The sequence below is a fragment of the Anoplophora glabripennis genome, unplaced genomic scaffold (genome assembly GCF_000390285.2).
Source record: "Anoplophora glabripennis isolate ALB-LARVAE unplaced genomic scaffold, Agla_2.0 scaffold1, whole genome shotgun sequence".
In the NCBI taxonomy this organism is placed as follows: Eukaryota; Metazoa; Arthropoda; class Insecta; order Coleoptera; family Cerambycidae; genus Anoplophora; species Anoplophora glabripennis.
In genome coordinates this window covers 1,007,708-1,027,454 of record NW_019417028.1, presented here as the reverse complement: position 1 = coordinate 1,027,454, position 19,747 = coordinate 1,007,708, and the positions used below count along the sequence as shown (strand labels likewise).

Genomic DNA, 19,747 nt, shown 5'->3' with positions numbered 1-19,747 from the left:
ACCTATAAATGTCATTACTAGTTTGGATAAAATAATGTTGTCTACTATTTTTTTAATTTATGTCGTGTACACCGAGCACATGCAGATGCTATGCATGATACTACTACTAGGAGATATGATATTCCCTTGAATTAGAATCGGTGTATGATGTCATGTGGAGAGTGATTTAGTGTTTCATTAATTAAGCTTATACTGATAGTATATGGTTACGTATCTAATAAATTAAAAATGGTTACGCTCCCTTCAGTGTCCCAGCATTTTTTATGTTAAATATATATTTACGTCCTCAAGTCAACACAGTCTTTTGAAATGTTCTTATTATATATTTAGAAAATAGAAACCCTGATGTCCTCATTAAAAGATCAGCTTTGGTTGTCTGTTGTACAACAAACAACGGAACAACGCATTTCAAGAACTCATTATTAGTAGACGAATAATTATTATTATCACAGGTATTAAAAATATTTGATGGATTGGCACAAAGGCACATACATGTATTAAAAATTAATACCACTTTGAAAAGCATAGATCAAGCTATAAACATAGCATTATTAAAGACACTGTCTATCAGTCAATATCCACAAATAGCTGTTTACTCTCCACGTGACGTAACATCGCCCCAGTATGAGCAATACCATATCTCTCAGTGCACTACATCGTCAACTACAATATCACTATCTTCAAATGTCCTTTGAAACATAGTGTAGCAGTAGGAATAGAAATAAATCTATCGAGGATATGATATTGTTTTACAAAAAACATATTGCCCCGATTTATACTACGCCGACTATACTGTAAAACAATGCTACGGGCATAACTTCGTCATCATTGAATTAATGCCCCTCTAAAGTCGTGATTTATTCCCCACTTCTGAAAAACAAATCAGCTTTCTATTTCACGGAAACGATATCCTCGACGCGTCAAGCGGGGGCAATTTTTAAAGCGGCACGGATCCGCCCATTATCATATACCGCCGCCGCACAATTTGTCGAACTTATCTAGCCAGTTAGGATAACAAATGAATGACGCTGGTTTTGCAAATTGTAGACATGGTAATGTATGCACATATATTTGTAGCTAGTAGGTCCTTATGAGCGACGAACATGCCGGAACGACGCCACGCCGAACCTCTCGTATAAGAGAATATACGGCCAGGCAATTTGTTCTCGTCTTACACAAGACACTTGACTGCAAATACTCCAGGATCGTTACCTGGCTGTAAATCTTTGTTATATATATTTTCGCGACTAGCACGGTTAAACCTACTTCGTTTGCTATCTTTGCGCCTCGACTTGAGAACGACGCTTCACAGAAGCAGATTTCGTAATAATGCAATAAAAACGTTACTTCTGGTTCGTTAGAGCAACATTACTTTCCTCTCGCAGTAGTGCATTCGTATTTATTCGAGATTTCAAGGGATTCCTGAACGTATAGGGCTATAATCCAAATATATTACTAGCGTTGTTTTGATGACAGTTGAGATCCGTCACGTTCGTATATTTCCACAAATTGATTCTCTAAATAGGTAACGAGAGCGATAGCGAAGGACCGAGAAGTGCCAGTCCGGTTGTTGACCCATGTTGGGCGCCAGGACGCAAATTTTGCTCGGTTCTGCTAGCACTTGGCGGAGATGACCTATTTGTTTCTCCTCTGAGCATAATGTGATCGGTGGGATCGTGTTGACCTGACTGCTTTTTCACCCTCGGTGCTACGTCAGACGCCTGCTCACTGGTGAAGAGGTTCACCTGTATCTCATGTGACTCCTTCTTGACGAAAGACCGTGAGGTCGCTAGCAAGGGAAAATGAGATTTACGATCCTCTGTCCTTGGGAGTACGATGTGCTCAAATGGAGAGTTCACGATCTAAATTTGAGCGGCTGGTGTGACCCAATAGGCCTTTGGAGCTGAGATTTTCATTTACTTTTGAAGGTCATCGGCTTTTATGGCAAAGTTGCTATGATCTCAACTGCAACCGCATAAAAACATTTAACTCATAAATTCTACGGTATCCATAGACGTCCAGAAAAATTCAGCCCTGTCTCTTCTAGATATACTATATTCCGAACTATATTACCATATAATTACCATGCGATTGCCAAGTTTTTTATGTTTAAAATCGCATTGTAATAAAGCATGTCGTAAAATATATAAAGATTTATAATTATAATCAGGATAATCGCTTAATTTATCTCGAATTATGTTTAAAGTAGGAACTTTATTTTCTTTATACATATTATAAATATACATATTTAAAATGTTTCATAGAATTTCAAAATCAATTTCCCGGCGTTGTTGAGTACAAAATTTTTCAAAGTGCAGTTCAGCGTTGTGTTAATGTTTTTCGTGAAACGGGCAGTGTAACAAGAAAAGAAGGAAGCGGCCGACCTAAAAAGCGGACTGAAGAATTAAAAGAAAATGTCCAACAAATAATGGAAAATGCGCCAAGAACTTCTGTACGTGTTTTATCACAAATGGTGGGAGTATCAGTCGGTACCTGCCACACAGTGTTAAAAAAAGATTTGCGTTTGTTCTCCTATCGTTTAACTTGTCAGCAAGAACTTCATGAAGTTGATTTTCCGCGACGGGCTGTATTTTGTGAATGGTTTTTAAACAACTACGGTGAACTTCATAATATCACCTTTTTTTCTGATGAAGCCTGGTTTCATTTAAGTGGTTACGTAAACTCACAGAATATGAGAATGTGGTCTTCTGAAAAACCAGATAACTTTTTTGTCGAGGGCCCTCTACACGCTCAAAAAATTGGAGTTTGGTGTGCTCTCAATCGAAGGAGGATTTATGGACCTATTTTTTTTAATGGTACTCTTACTGCGCAAAGGTATAGAGAAGAAATTATCGCTCCTTTTGTTAACCAGCTGGAAGAAAACGAAATTACAAACTTTTACTTTCAACAAGATGGCGCAAGGGCACATACGGCAGGCGAGACGATGAATATGTTGAGGGAAGTTTTCCAAAATCGACTAATAAGTCTCAATGCTGAACATGAATTTCCACCGAGGTCATGTGATATTACGCCGTGTGATTTCTTTTTGTGGCCTTACCTTAAAAACACTATTTTTGAACTGCCTATTCCTGATTTAAACCATCTGCAGACTCGACTTATAGACAAGATTCGTGAAATTAACAATACCCCGAGCATCTTAGAAAATGTCTTTAATTCTTTGAGGAACAGGTGTGAAAAGTGCTTGGAACAAGGAGGGGGACACTTTCCGCAGCTCCTTTAATTGTTATTGTTATCACGATTATTCTTTAAAATAAAGTTATATAGTCATTAACGTTATTGAAACTGACAGCTGCTATACGGCTTGTTGAGAAATGAGGTTAAGTTGGTCGCTATAAGCCACTCCCTACGTCCAATGTGTCAGAGCCAACTTCGACCACGTTTTTATTTGAACGCTCGTTACCAACAACATACCTGCAATGCGCTGCACGGCACTGGCAAAGCGGTAAAGCTAAGTGAACCCGTGTACCATAGAAAAAAATTATTTACGACCTAGTGGACCAATACAGGTTTGCTTTATGACCAGCGCGCTGCCGTCCATTCTACATCAGGCGGACTAGTTTACCAATACCGGACTCGCCGAATTGATATTCGAGTATAAATTACGAGACTCATCATGGTCAAAGCATAAGAAGAAATTTCAGAAGTGCTTACGGTCCTGTGCTTTAAGATTTACAGGATCCAATTGATATCGTAACAACTATAAAAGATCTGCAATAGTTCGTCGCACCCAACAAAAAAGACAAAGTCTAGATATCAATCAATATTAAATTATTTAATTTCATGTTTTGTGGTGGACTTAAATGAAGACACCAGAGGTACGGACATTTTTTTTTGTTGGAGGTACGGCGACCTTGTGGTATTTATATGGCAAAAAATAAATTCAATTTTTTAGACTATACGACATCCTCCTGAATTCTATAAATTTTTTATTAAACGTCTAGATATGAATCGGTTTTGGGCGATGCTGTAATATATTAAATCCAGTAAAAACCCTCTTTCCTCGGAGAAAAATTTCAGTCACATTTAAACGCGGGTACTCAGACCCTGACAATCAAAGCCCTATTGAGAAAAATATTACTTTTGTAAAAGTGGGTATTGTTCACAAGAAACCGCTCGCTGTATTTTATTGCGGATTCGGCCTGAAGTAAAAAAGTGCGTAAAAGATGTAACGAAATCCCAAGGAAAGCGCCTGTAACATGGAGGATCCCAAATGTCATATCTAATTCACTGAGTTTGAAGGCAGGGGGCCTACATTGCTTTTTTCAGGCTAGCTGTTTTATTTCAGGACGACGCACGGCGTTGTGAAAACGCAAGAATGGTATATTTTTACTGTTAAAGTTATGTGGGCTCTTTCAGGTGCTTGGAACTTTTTCAGCCTTCAAATGCCTGACGGATATCCCGGCTCCCATCGTAAAAGTATGTATATATTGTAATTTTTCCGGTATATTTACTTCCCCCTCGATTGTTAAGTTACGGCAAAAAAGAGGGTGAAATAATATTTACATGTAAATGTAGCAGAACAACCTTATTATTTTCGTGATAAAAAGTCCTTACTTCTGATTTAGGCCAGGGCCAGGCTTATTTATTTAATAAAATACTTTTATAATTCGTATTTCTTTTTAAGATATGAAGTTAATTTTGCTCTTATTAACTTACAATACACTTTCTTTGATGTAGCTAGGAATTTTTTTGTTCTCGAGCAAGGCTCTATGGAGACGGACCCGCTGTTAGTTGTTTTTTTCTGACATTTTTTGTATTTGTCTATGTCTTCCTCTAAGAGAGAAAACAATCTTTATCTTCGTCATGTTATTCGTCGTAAAATTCCATAACCTTACACTAATTTTAACGACTTTGACTCTCAAGACCACTAAGATCCCCATATTATAACTCCAGAAACGAACATATAACGCTTTGATGTGTGCTAAAGAAGCAGCTGCATAAACAAGATAGCTATCTAGTACAGAACTTTCATAAATGATTACAAGTCACGTGGCGGCCGAGCATAGGCAACCAATACAGCATGATTGGCACTATCAACCAAAAGTCGTTCTTTATTTTTTGTTTATTTCAAATAAGTTATATTTTATAATAATAAATAATAATAATAATAATATAAGTTTATAATCAAAAAAGTTGAATTTTGCATTAACAATGGGCGTAAAATATTAGAAAATCATATGTATATTTGGAGCAATTTTTAAAATAAGTAAATATTTATAAATATTGACGAAACTTTGTGAACAAATAGTAAAACATATGTCAATTCTATCCTAAAAATTTTGCAACGATCGATCGCGTGGTTTTCGAATGACAGTATTGTTAATAAAGAAAATTTCAAAAAGTTTATCGCGTACCGTGGATTAAAATTAGGGTTTACACTTGTCATAATAAACAATGATCATTACTAAAATACCTTATACTCTTATAATCATTTAGATTTTTTTTTTAATTATTCAACATTTCTATAATAATTTTTTTATTGCCAGAGGACAATCGAATGCAAAGAAATATTCGTATTTCTCTCATTTTGCTATATCAAATTAAAAATTACTGTAGCTGAAAATATAGTAATATGTACCTCCGATTTTTTTATAACTCCATCGATTTTCCTCAAAATTTAGAATTAGGCTCATCTTACCCCCCACTTCAAAACTTATATATGCGTTAGGTGTGCTTTTGTTCTTAAGGGGTGAAAACCACCCCTTATTGGAAAAAAAAGAAAATATACATATTTAAGTATTTTATGTAATCAAATCTTTTTTATTTGTGCAGTATGAGTAATTTCATGTACATGAAACTTAATGTATCTCAACCCAAATTTTCAACCCGGAAAAACCTTTAAAAAACCACCTCTGGATGAAAATAATATAAACATTTTTTTTCAACTTGAAACGTTTTAATCATGCATTTTTATCAAATTAAAATTGATTTCTTGATTAAAAAATATTTTTTATCGATTGCAACTTTTCAACCCTTGAAAAATACCCCTTCTTTCGAAAATAAAATGAAAAACTATTATTGCAAGAGTAGAAATATTTTAAATGTGCATTCGTCGTGCAAATAAACATAAATAAACATTTATTCCTTTATTATAATATAGTAGTTATAATATAGTATAGTACTGGTTTATTCGAATATACACATACTAAATACGTATACATATATACAAAAAGATCTAAATGCTTCAAAATTCTTGTTTGGCCTAAATTTTCCTAAAATTATCACCTATACACGTGTTAATTTTTTTACGATAACTTTCTTACTTTTTAAAATCGCACAAAGGCTCATTTTGCAGGGAATTGTAAGGACTACGCGAACTGTTGAATTGATCTTTTTTAAGGCCTTCATTTTTAAGTTTGAAGGATTTAAAGGGCTCGAAGAGGGTAGTTCTCTCATTCATATGATAACTTAAAATGGCGATATCTCGGTTAATATTAATTTTAGAGGAATAAAAAACAATAATGCAAAATCTTCAGCAAAAATAAAGCTAAATTTTTTTATTCTTGTATTTTTTTCATACACCCTTTAATTTTTAAGTTACAGCGTAAAAATCGAATTTTTTTCAAAAATTTGAAAAATTTACTTTCAAAAATTAAGATTTTTTTCGAAATCATGCTTTGTAAGTGAGCCAAAGACCCAGAACATGTTCTTAGAACATAAATGAAGAAATCTATAAATGGATTGCATTTAATTTTAATTCTGTCGCCAAAGGCACTGATTTGATTATAAATATTTTTCTTAAAAAAATTAGACTATCATGTGATTTCGATCATATGTCCGTTAATTTTGATTCTAAAGACTTTTACAGGTTTTTCAAAGTACTTTAAAAAAGGTTCAAATAGTTTTTTTTCCTAATATTGACGGTTTTGGCGTTATTTAACGTTAACTGGTTCCAATTTAGTTTTTAGCTAACATATAATAATGTTTAAGAATCCATAACTCGGTTTATATTGCAATTAGAGAAAACAAAATAATGCCATTAGATTTGTTTTTTTATTACCTTTCGTTTTATTCATTAAAACTTTTTCGTTAAATCCAATGGTTTCAAAGTTATTTGCAGAAAACTGTCCGTAAACAAGCACTTTTTCAAAAAAAAATCAACATTTTCAATGACAAATTACTCGGAAAGTGTTGGATTATCCAAAAAACTTTATATAACATTTGTTAATTTGGGCGTAAAAATTTCCACCCCCAAGAAGGCGTGGGAACCACCCCCAGAGCAAAAGCACACTTCGGCACTATATAAGTTTTGTTCCTTGAGGCATTCCCCACATTCAGTCAAAATTTCACGTCAATCGGTTCAGTTATAAAGAATTCGGAGGTAAAAACCCTAGTAACTGGACTATAAGTGCTTCCGTTCCCGAGAAAAGTCATCTTCTATCGCGCATACGCATTTGGTATATGGGCCGTTACGTGAGAGCGATTCGCCCATTGTTAATGCAAAATTCAACTTTTTTGATTCGCAGTTGTTGTATATTTATAGAAATTCGTCAAATTTTCCCCAGTTTGCTCCCAGTGCAGAACAATTTTTTTTCCTTTGGAATTACTACTCAAAACCTGTAGCAACTGGACTATAAATCAAATCCAGGAAAGCAAACACCAACTCGCCCCATCAAATTATTTATAATCCCAAATCTTACTCCCTTTAATTAGCAGGATTGAACAAACGAAATTAAAATGTTATTATAGTTAATCCCTCTAATGCAATCTCCAATCCAGCTTCACCCCTTCACAGAGGTGGTTCTAATTACGTAATCTCCTTGTTTATGTTATGAAGTAATAATACCAACTTGGCAATTGCCTCGATAGATTTCGCCAGCGTCGAACCTTACCGCAACATCAAAGGAAAATCTAGCCAGGCCATGTAACAAATTAACTCGAACAATTTGATCCAATCAAACTGCGGGAGTGGGTCTATTTGGTGTCCGTGGGGAATATGTAGCTGTGGGGCCGATAGGCGGCAATTTATCAAAATTCAATGGCTGGAATTGCGTCCTTCGCTGGTGAATGTGTTGGACCGTGCACCATTCGATTTGCCAGTTTGAATTTGTCCGTAGGCGCCTCAGCTTTGCCTTTATACCACACCGTAATTGACACATTTTCGGGATGCGAAGAACGGTTGAAATAGTGACCGATAGAAGCTGGGAATTGGTTAGCTTTCCTTCCAGTGAATTATATAAAAAATATAACTTTGTGAGAAGTAACAAATTGGACTGATTACTTGGCTGCAGTAGAAAAAATATATTTTTTTTTGGAAACGATTTTTAGTATTGAAAATACTTCTGGGCGCATGTATATGGGAGCTATCTCTTAGAAAACGTTTGCGACATGCGACGTGCTGAGCTGGCCTTGCAAGAAATGTACCTACTAACTGGCGGCCGTCTCACAAGAATACAAATGATGTTTGTTTTACGAAATGGATAAAACTTCTTCCGCCACTTCATCAGGCGAATAAATAATATTTTATCACATTTAATGACGTTATTTATTATTGTATACCGCATCCAAACGATCCTGCATAGTAGGTATAAATTTAAGCAGAATGCAATCCTGATCCGAACGCTTACGAAGAGCAACGGAGGCTAGCCTCCGCTGTTAGGCCCTTATGTAAAAATATGGTCTGTAGCAGAACGATGCCTCCGGTGTATCTTTGGTGGCGCAGAGTGACCGAATATATCACCACTCCTTCATTTTATTACGTTTATTTTAGTTTACCAGTTTACGAGAAAGTGCTTATAAAGAGTGTCTTTGTGTAGTTTAAGTTCTTCCGAAGATATTTATGTTGACATGGTTAGAACCTAATTTTTGTCAGGAGAAAATGATGCTGCTACAAGAACACCAACCACCTACAGAATAAGAAAACCTCTGTTCAACATTTAAGAGATCGTGAACGCCAATATGCTACTTTTGGATAGAGAAAAGCTAAGAGAGAAAGAAGCTTTCAACGTCGTGGAAGAGGATCTTGGTATCAGTCCTTGAATATTAGCCACAAGATTTCAAGTATATGTTGTAAAAATCAGGTGAGTAAACAGATAATCTACTTATTTTCACGTATTTCAATCACACTAGCTTGTCCACTGACTTGGTATGAGAATTATGAATAATAAAATTGTTACAACAATCAGTTTTTACGTCGGAATTTGAGAAAACAAACTTATAGGAAAAGGTAGCTTTCGTATAAATATGACTCCCAAATATGACCCTCTGTGTATGTGTCTTGCTGCCAGGAATGTTAATGATAACGTAGCCTTTGTCTTCTGTATCTTACGCTGTCATATTTAGTAGTTCTTTTCTACAAACCCTGTGAGTGCCTATTATGAAAATAACCTGGGAAATATCATAATTATAGAAACTTTGATTGTCACTTTATACAGTGTGTATCAGCCAAATGGAATAAATTCAATAATAAATAAATGGGGGCGTGTTCGAAAAAACGCTCGGACACTTCCATCGGAATTTTTAGTTGCGCATTTTTTTCAACAAGAACTTTTTATACAGGGTGTGTCATGTAACAATGGTCAATACCAACTTTCTTATTTTAAACGCAACACCCTGTATATTATTCAATTTTTGGATTCTTCAAAAAATTCTAGACATATTTCATGTACAATGTCTATACCTATCTTCAACTGTTTCGGAAATATTAAGTGTTTTCAGATTTATTGTAAAAATTAATACAAAAAAAGAAAATTATTTGATTACAGAAATTCGATACAACACACTCAAAATGCTTGCCGCTAAAGTCTTGGCAACATCCTAATATTAAATATAAATTTCTTCTAACGTTACTCAACATCTCAGGCGTGACCGATCTAATCGCAAGCGTTATTCGTCTTCTTAGGTCAGCGAAGTCAAGGGGTTTAATTTTGTATACAATACTTTTGATATATCCCCATAAGAAGTCTAATGGTGTCAGATCAGGGGATCGTGCTGGCTATTTCATCGATCCTCGCCTCCCTATCCACCGACTTGTAAATATTCGGTTGAGGTACTGCCGAACATTGATTTGGTAATGAGGCGGTACTCTATCTTGCTGAAACCATATCATATTCGCTGGAACTTGTGGGTTTGCTGGATAAAAGTTTGTCAAAGTTGGCAAATTATTTTGGAGCAGTGCTAAATAATTATCTCCATTCAAATTGCCATGAATGAAAAAGGGACCTATGCTATGATCTCCAACAATTCCTGCCCAAACATTAACCTTTTCAGGGTATTGTATATGTTCTCTAGACGAATATCGGCAATTTAGACGATTAGCATGACCGTAAAGTGTAAAGGTGCACTCATCAGAAAACAAAACATGTTCTAATTGGATCACATTGTTATCTAACATTGCCATCAATTGTTCACAAAAATACGTTCTTCTATCGAAATCGTCTTCCTGAGTTGGTTTCATTTTATAGAGATGCATTTTATTTTCTATTCGAATAATCAATAATGGCAATCGAACATTGGGGCTGCTTTTCGACTAGAGGTATTTGGGTTTTCCTCAAACTGCAGCATAATATCCAATTTGATGTCATCACTTATTGCATTGGTAGCGGCTTTTTGTATCTGCCTTACATGTCCAAGCTTGCGAAACTGCTTTTCTATTTTACTGATTGTCCCTGGAGATATAGGCGGCTGGAAATATTTCATGAAATAAGCGAGCAACTTCCATTTGTGTCTGTGTGTTATCTCCATAACCAATCAACTGTAGAATAATTGTTATTTTGTGCATTTCTGTTAAATGAACCATTCTTATAATATGCTGTTAAGGAAATTCAAACGACTATAGCACTGACAACTACTTTCATGCAAGCAGACAACACGTTGCTAAGGCCGGGCATTTTAAACAAAAGTAAACAAAACTACTTTTGTTTTTTTTTTATTTCATGTCAGTAAAAAGGAACGCTGAAATATTTTTTGCTTACTTTTTCATTATCAAGAGCTAATGGGATATAAATATTGAGTGTGTTGTACCGAATTTCTGTAATCAAATAATTTTCTTTTTTCAATATTAATTTTTGCAATAAATCTGAAAACAGTTAATATTCCGAAACAGTTGAAGATAGGTAGGTATAGGACATTGTACATGAAATATGTCTGGAATTTTCTGAAGAATCCAAAAATTGAATAATATATAGGGTGTTGCATTTAAAACAAGAAAGTTGGTATTGACCACTGTTAAATGACTCACCCTGTATAAAAAGTTTTTGTTGAAAAAAACGCGCAACTAAAAATACTAATCGAAGTGTCCGAGCGTTTTTTCGAAGACGCCCCCATTTATTTATCATTGAATTTATTCGATTTGGCTGATACACGCTGTAATAATATTTTACTTACGTTAAAAAACGAATATGCTATTCCATTTTAAAATTAAAAATTATTTTCGCTTTGTAAGGGAATGAAGTACGTAGTCGTAAATATGCAGAGCATATTCCAATGCGGCTTGCCTCGATGGCACTATTAGTTTGTTCAAAATGGATGTCGATGTAGTTTATGCTACTTTTTTGTTTTATTTTTGCAAAGCGGTGCATTTCGAAGCAAAAAATCTGGTAAATCAGCAATTAGGGGCGTTTTTGGTGGAGTTTTAATTCCGAAATATCCCCTCCGGCCTAAAAAATTCGCCGTTTGAACCATGCCGTGTCCACGCGGTCGATCAAATGGAAGTGCTATTTACCTTCCGCAATGGATTGTGAAATGGCGTACAAACTATTTTAATGTACCCATTCGATGGATTAATCGTCAGGGCAAATTTTTTTTTCGGCGTCCTTTTATTTGATAAACGCGCGCCGTAAACATTGGCCCAGAACTAAAATCAATTAACGTTCTCCGACAAATTAAAATGTGATAATGAGAGATGCGAGTGAAATATTGCCCGGCTAATTGAAGCCATAAATCTCCCTATTCGCGAAATAACTCTGCCTCGGCAAGGAGAGCTCCGAGAAACAATTGAAGTTTCAACAAAAACCGGGCTGCATCCTTCCAACCAATCCGGTTGACGTCGTCCAGATGTGAGTAGGTACACAAATGCACATCCGCCCGTCGAAGTAAAATTGAAGAGTAAGAACCGGTTTATTCAATTTTCTAAAAGTCGTAGGAATACCAAATAAGTAAAATAGTTATTATTTACCAGTCGAGGACGATTTTGCGCCCGAGCGGAGCGAGTGCTGGCAATAGAGTCCGAGACTGGTAAATTATACTTAACTGCTGCGTGGTGTATAACATTTTATCTGCTCCCACAACTCTTTATGGTCCATGAAATAAAGATTAGGTTTTATTTTTTGACATTTCTTAATCAATTTATTTTGACATTATTCGAAATCTTGCAAAGTCGCCTTAGTTGTTTAGATTTTGTCGTTTCTAAAGTGTTTATAATCAAAGCTACATAACAGTTGCAATTTTGCTGGTTTTGAATTATTGTTTCTAAATGAGTGATTTTCAAATAGAAAGTGCAGCAAATGCTGCCTGCGAATTTTTATTGCCCGGGAAGTCGAAAGTGCGCTACGAACGAGTAGTATATAGAAATTTCAAAGAATGGTGCCAGAACAAAAATACTGGTGTTTCTAAAATGAGACTGCTAGCATGTTTCATGGAGAAGTCAAGAACTTTAAAGTAACGGCTAGTTTGTGAAGTGAATACTCAATGATTAAGTCAACTATCTTCATAGAGGAGAACGTGGATATATCAAAATACCCCAAGCTGAGAGCATTTTTGAAACGTAAGAATGACGGCTATACACCTAATGAAGGTAGTGCCGGTCTTAGGCATTGCAGGAGCATGCCGTTCTGACGAGTTATGCAAACTTACTTTGGAGAACGTCAATTTCAAACGTTTCGATGACGTTATTGTAGTTACAATTTCACATTCTAAAAATGGTATGTCACGTACGTTTACAATTACTTCTCGTCTGGGTTCTGTTTCTCACCTAGAAATTCTCAAGAAATATATCAATATTAGACTGGAAATTAAAACTGAAATTTCACGCTTTTTTATTCGCTATCAAGCAGGTGGATGTTACAACCAACCAGTCGGCAAGAATACCCTTTCTATGATTCCTAATAAAATTGCAGTTTTTGAAACTAGAACATCCTGAAACATATACCGGCCATTCATTCCGAAGAACATCGGCAACGTTACTGGCGAATACATGTTGATGTATTAGCAGTCAAGAGACATGGTGGGTGGAAATCAGCCACAGTTGCAGAAAGTTATGTTGCTGACAGATTATTATGGAAACGGTCTATAATCTCCTAAAGTAAGATAACTTTCGAAGAATCATAAGAAGGAAACGTTTTAGGGTTTTCCAAAATCTATTACAATAAAGAAAAATTAAGTATAGGTACAGGATCAATAAAAATGTAATGACGAAACAAAGTTGCTTTTTCTTTAACATAACACCATGTATGTTATTCCATATTCAATTCTTCTAGAAATACTAAACAAACTTCGTATGTGCACATCATGTATCTAAACTGAACCGTTTTCGAGATATCGAACTTTGAAATTCATTTTCTTATAATAAATTATTCAAAAATATTTGTCCATTAAGTTTATAGTCCATCTAGTTACTTTTAAAAGTTTCTAGCTCCATAACAACGCTGCGTTGTTCTTTTGTCTGATAGTGATAACACATGTCAAAAATACATTTAGTGTGAATAATTTTCCCGCGAAAATGGCACCTTAAAGTGAAACCGAGCGTATTGAAGTTTGAGTGATCATACGATATGGTGATAGAAGACGAAGTTGTGACGAAGTAGTGGATATTTTTCATGAATTGCATCCCGATCGGGAACGTATTTCTAAATCAACCGTTTCAAAAACATTGCAGCGTTTTCATGAAACTGGATGTGTTACAGATCGACGAAAAAGTGAAAGACCAGTAAGCGTTACAAATAAAGAAAATTATTTGAATGTCATGTTAGATGTGGTGGAAAATCCAATAAATTCCACACAGCAGAGGGCTTTAAATCATAACATGAGTGAGATATTTTAATCAAAAAATTTGCAAACGGTGAAAATTACATCCATATAAAATACACTTGTTACAATACCTAATTGAGAGAAAACGATTGTGATGGTAGAATCGAGGTCTGCGAGGTTATTATTGATAAATTAAAGAAGATGTCAACTTTGTCGCCCTCATATTATTTTCTGACGAATTTGTTTAAACAGGCACGTCAACCTATACAACTATAGGTATCGGTCAGACCAAAATCCACATTGAATGGACGAAGTTTACACCCAACGACCACATAGAGTAAATGTTCGGTATGGCATTATTGGTGGACACATCATAGCACCCTATGTTATAAACGGAAATTTGACTTCTGAGCGATATTTATTACTTTTACAAGAACGTTTTATTTCAGAGCTTATATGATGGGGCTCTTCCACATTTTGGGCATATCTAGATGAAACTTTTCCTGATAATGAAGTGGTGCAGGGAGGCAATTGAATGGCCAACTAGGTCTCCCGATATGATACTGCTTAACTTTTCTGTGAGATTACATAAAAAAATGTAGTTTACAAAAATAGGCCGCAAAATATCGAAGAGTATTAGAAAAGTATAAGGCATGAAATTTCCACTATTTCTCCCAATACCCTTTTAAATTCAATACAAAATTTTGTTCAGCGAATTCATAACTATCAGGAGGTAAATGGTGAACGCTTTGAGCACCTTGTAAAATAAAATTCCAAAGAAAATATTTGTTGTTTATTAAAACTCGTTTTCTCTTTTTTTATTCTGGCACAACTATCGTTTTCATAAAATTTAAAATATCCAGGACATTCATTAAAAAATACGTTTTTTTCGTTTCATGCATTTTTATCAGTCCTGAACTATTATTCTTTTTTATTTTCTGTAAAAAAGCTAATAAAAAAATTACATCATAATTTGAGAGTAGTAAAAAGTTACCGTTAAAGTTCGATATCACGAAAACGGTTAGGTTTAGATAGATACAGATGTGCTATATGAATTTCCTTTGCAATTTCGAGAAGAACTGCAATATGGAATAATATACAGGGTGTCTCATTAAAGAAAAAGCGTTTGTGTCTTAGGATTTTTCGACAGCTTTCTTACTTTTGGAGATAATCGATCGTTTCCATCCATATCAGCGACCCTATATAATTTTAATCCTTCTAATGACTTGCTTTAAAAAAAATTGTACTTATCGAGAACGCTAACGCTGGCTAAGTATAACATCTTCTCGCACTGTATTTTAGCGTTAATTCCTCCCTTATTAAATCTTTTTATATGACTGATTTATATCGCCAGGTAAAAAATAGCGTATAACTGAAACAAAGAAGGGTAAATTTTTCATATTTAAATTTAAGCATTGGGCTGCTCACCAGTCTACGGTCTTCCCGTGAAACTGACGGGGAAAGGCGTTGGAAAAATATGCAAATTGCAGCGCAAACTCGCCGGATAAAAGTAAGCAAGCTTTCAACATAAAAAAAAGACGATTAAAAGGGCAATCTATTATACCCTTTTCGTTATTCTGAAAGGGGATCAAACTTAGCATGCATCCCTCGGAAAGTGAATGGTCCAAGTTTGGTGTTCTTTATGGAATTGAAGCCTATAGCTCCCGATTAATTATTTACGATGTAACCTGATTGATTCCCCTGGCACGACTTTCGGTTGCCGATGTACTTTCCAATAAAAAATTATATGATTCGTCCGGTTAATAACATGGATTATATTTCTGTGGGTATAATTAAACAATATCTAGAACATGGATACGAATAAATTGGTACTTACCGTAATTTTTTACATTTAATTGCATTATACTTATTACACAACTTACTGAAATGAAAAATGTGTTAAATTGATTGCCATTCGAAGAAACAAAATGAAAATATATCGAGATTAGATGATCATTTATTTAATCCATCAAATTTTAATTTGATTTGATGTTAATTGTCGCAATGAAATGTAGGTATTATAGTTAATTTTTGAACAGTGAATTTTCCTTTTATTGCAATTTACGTATTTGCTGTCGAGGCTTAGTGCGGCGCAGAGTTTAACAGGGCCGTAGTCAGATTACGAATGAAAATATTAATATGCTTACAGAAAATATGTCGCAACATAGTATTATTACCAAAGAGCAAGGCTAAGTAGAGGATAAAATACCTATATAAATTAAATGACACCACTTACCCGATAAACCTTAGTGTTGAGACAAGGCTTCCGTGGCATATTGGAAGTTTATCACTTACTATTGTCTCCTTCAAAATAGGCTCCATTTGAAGGAATAAACCTTTTCCAATGAACAACCCAGTCGTCAAAGCACTTTTTAAACGCATATTCCGGTATAGACTTCAACTACTTCACTCACTTGTTTTATGGCATCTATCGACTGGAAACGTATTCCACGAAGTGATAATTTGAGTTTGGGAAAGAGGAAAAGTAGCAGGGGACATTTCCGGCGAATACGGTGATGATATTCGTTAAGTTTTTGTCAAAAATTCTTTCACAATTATCACTTTGTATGATGGTGCATTTTCTTGGTGCAAAACACAAGAATTGTACTTCCACAAATGTGGCCTTTTGCATGCGGCGGATACTCTTTCTCAAACGTCTCCTAACGCCCAGATAATATTCTTTATTGACTCCGAAAGGAATTCTATGTAGACAACACCACCATAGTAAAAAAAAAAAACATTTTCGGTTCATTAGAAAAGTACCAATCCTAAGTTTGTTGGCTCGGTTTCATGTCAAACTCGTAAACTCATGTGTCGTCACCCGTTATGATGCGTTGTATGAATGTTTGCGATGCTGTTTTTGAAGAAAATTCAGCTCTTTTGGAACCAGCCTTACTGCGACGCATTTCATACCCAAGACATCAACTAAAATGATGCCAACTGATTCGTGAGACGTGTTTAATTCATATGTCAGCTCTCTCAAACTATTATGAAGGTCTGCAAGCACTATTTCCTTCACCTTGTCGTTGTTTTCTTCAGTTGAAGACGTTGGAGGACGACCAGAACATGGCAAATCACGAACCACTTCGTACACGTCTAATTGCTTTGTACCATTCGTGTGCTTATTGGAATTATCCAGTGTTTCTCAACACTTTCAACGATTCAGCACAAGAAATTCCGTTGGTAGTATAAAATTTTAGGCAAACTCTAGTTGAATAGCACTGCCCATAGTAAAAACCGCGGAACACACTTTAGGTTAACTAACAAAATTAACAGCTGTAAACAAACTGCTTGATAGATTGCGCTCAAACTTTGCTACCAACTTTCCATCAAATAAGAAATTTAAATCTAGTTTACGCGGAATTTCTAAATGACAAATAGCGGATACTTTTCTGACAAATGTATGTTTTTATCTATTAGGAAAGAAAGGTTTTCCTGAAATATAGTTTTATTCCTATTCTCGTTACAGAAATAAACATATTAACATATTAATACACTAAACTCATTAAATGGTATGAAAATTTCTTCATATACACCTGTAGACTGGAAGGAATCCATTGTGCATTCGACAATAACTATAATTAATATTTATGAACCATGAAAAACGGTTTCATTTTTCCTCACTTCTAGTTAGAAATATTAAATACTTAACAAATCTTTTCGGTTATTACTATTATTAACTAAATCTTACATAACTTTTATATTCCCTTATAGCAACTAAATCCGTATAAATACCAGACAAGAAACTAAATTGTTTATCAGTAGTAGCAGTTCACTACCGCAAGTAACATTTCATACATACAATTACATTTCAAAATGGAAAAAATTGTAAGTTTGTATCACATTTTTCACATATTTATTCATTAGATAAAATTTACGAGCACTACAAAATTTTGCAGGTCTTAGTCGTGCTTTCCGCTGTCATTTTGGGCGCTTCAGCTGGACATGTAAGTAGATCATACATACAAGCATACAAAAGACAAGGTGTCTTTTGTATGCTTTAAAATGTAAATTTAGCTTCAGGACCAAGCTCAATACACCTTTGAGTATGGTGTCCATGATCCCCACACCAACGACATCAAATCGCAGCATGAGCAACGGATTGGCCACCACGTAACTGGAAGCTACACCCTCAAAGAGGCTGACGGTACTACTAGAATAGTTAAATACAAATCAGGACCTCACACTGGCTTCGAGGCGGTGGTGGAAAGGATTGGACAAGCTCAACATCCTAGCCAGTATGCTCGTGGACATGGTCATGCGCAAGGTTTCGGAGGAGCCACCAGCCATGTTGGAGGCACCCATTGGTCAAATCAGGGACCTGAAGGACACAGACATTAAACTGACTACGGTGTACCAATTCGTCTTTATTGTTTACAAATATTCTATTTTCATAAGACATAGAATAAAGAGTGCATAATAATTGTGTAATTTTTAAATGATACAAATCACATCAGTTAATAAAAATACCACACCAACCAAAGAGATTGGAAGGTGTAGAGGGAACAAAGACTACAATTTGTCTTCACAAAAGTTGTTTTTTTTACTTAAATTCTCGCTGAAACCTTTAAAACATAATGTAATATTTTCAACAGGTGTGATTCCTAGTACATGGAAATCATTTACAGTAGCTCCAGTCAACAAATATGTAAGGTGTAAGAAGTTTGACTGCCATTACTTCAGCATGAAATAGAGTAATCATAAATGAACAAAAAAGTTGTATATTACAGGGGCGTAAGATTAACAGTTTTCAAAATACAACGAGTATTAATATTGGGGAGTTTCATCACAACGTGACGACAACCTGCTGATGCACACCACTGGTACAAGCGGCAGAGTTGTCCTACGGAAAAAATTTAAATAGCTGTTATTGTGAAACATTTAGTAAATTTCAAGATAATTGTTTTCCACTTTTTAAATAAATTAAATAAAATGTATCTATTTTGTAGTACGAAGAAAGTGTTGTGCTTAAATTTTAGCTGGAATTTTAGTAATTATGAATCCCTTAAAACAGGAACTAAACTTTTAATCAAATAATGTATTTGAAAAATATGTAATTAAAGTATCCAAAGATTCACGTCGTTCAAATAATCATAAGTATTAAAATTAATTTAGGTACGTACCAAAAAGCAAAATTCAGTAATTTTTAAACGCACAAGTACAAAACAATCTACAACATATGCTCAAAATGTCCACCACCATTTTCGATGTACGCACGACGCCTTCGAATCCAATTTTCTCGCACTCGCTGGAAAACACCTCAAGAAAAGGAAATAGTGGTACGCAAAAAACACTCCGACACGGTCGAATTCAGATACCAACTGAATTGCGTATTGGTGGTTGTTGGACACCTTAGTACCTCGTGTTAATAAACCGCCACGCCGTTGTCACATTGCTCGATACGAATTTTATCAAATTTTAAATTTATTGCAACGCTATTTTTTTTAGAATTAAGCATAAAGAAGTTCAAAAGTGATAAACATTGTATTTTATGGTATTTTATGCACGCAGTTGTGTCAATATTCCTTAATTAATTGAACTTTTGTACATCAAGTTGATAATTTTTTTCTGGGAAATAGTTGAGTTTAGGACCATAGAAAATATAGTACTAACGTAGAATGAAATGTCCCTAATATTGTCACTAAACCGCGAAACAGCGCCACGTAACGTTTTGGAAGCTTACTACTACTTAGCCCCTAATGAGTAGGCAACACTTTATACTTTGTGAACTGATTACAGCGCCATCTATCGTATGGAAACGACTTCTCACTTATATCCTCTATATTATGTTATTTTAAAAGTATACCCTTATACACATAGG

At 35.0% G+C, this 19,747-nt stretch overlaps 1 protein-coding gene across 1 annotated transcript in view; it reads left to right on the top strand.

Annotated features, from left to right (window-relative positions):
- LOC108917186 (cuticle protein 18.6-like) overlaps positions 1-18,267 on the top strand; it is a 33,827-nt gene extending 15,560 nt beyond the window's left edge. Inside the window, exons 2-3 of the mRNA XM_018724076.1 lie at positions 17,826-17,873; positions 17,944-18,267. Of these exons, the coding sequence (XP_018579592.1) occupies positions 17,826-17,873; positions 17,944-18,267 (372 nt within the window). The remainder of the gene's footprint in view (positions 1-17,825; positions 17,874-17,943) is intronic.
- The last annotated feature ends 1,480 nt before the right edge of the window (positions 18,268-19,747 follow it).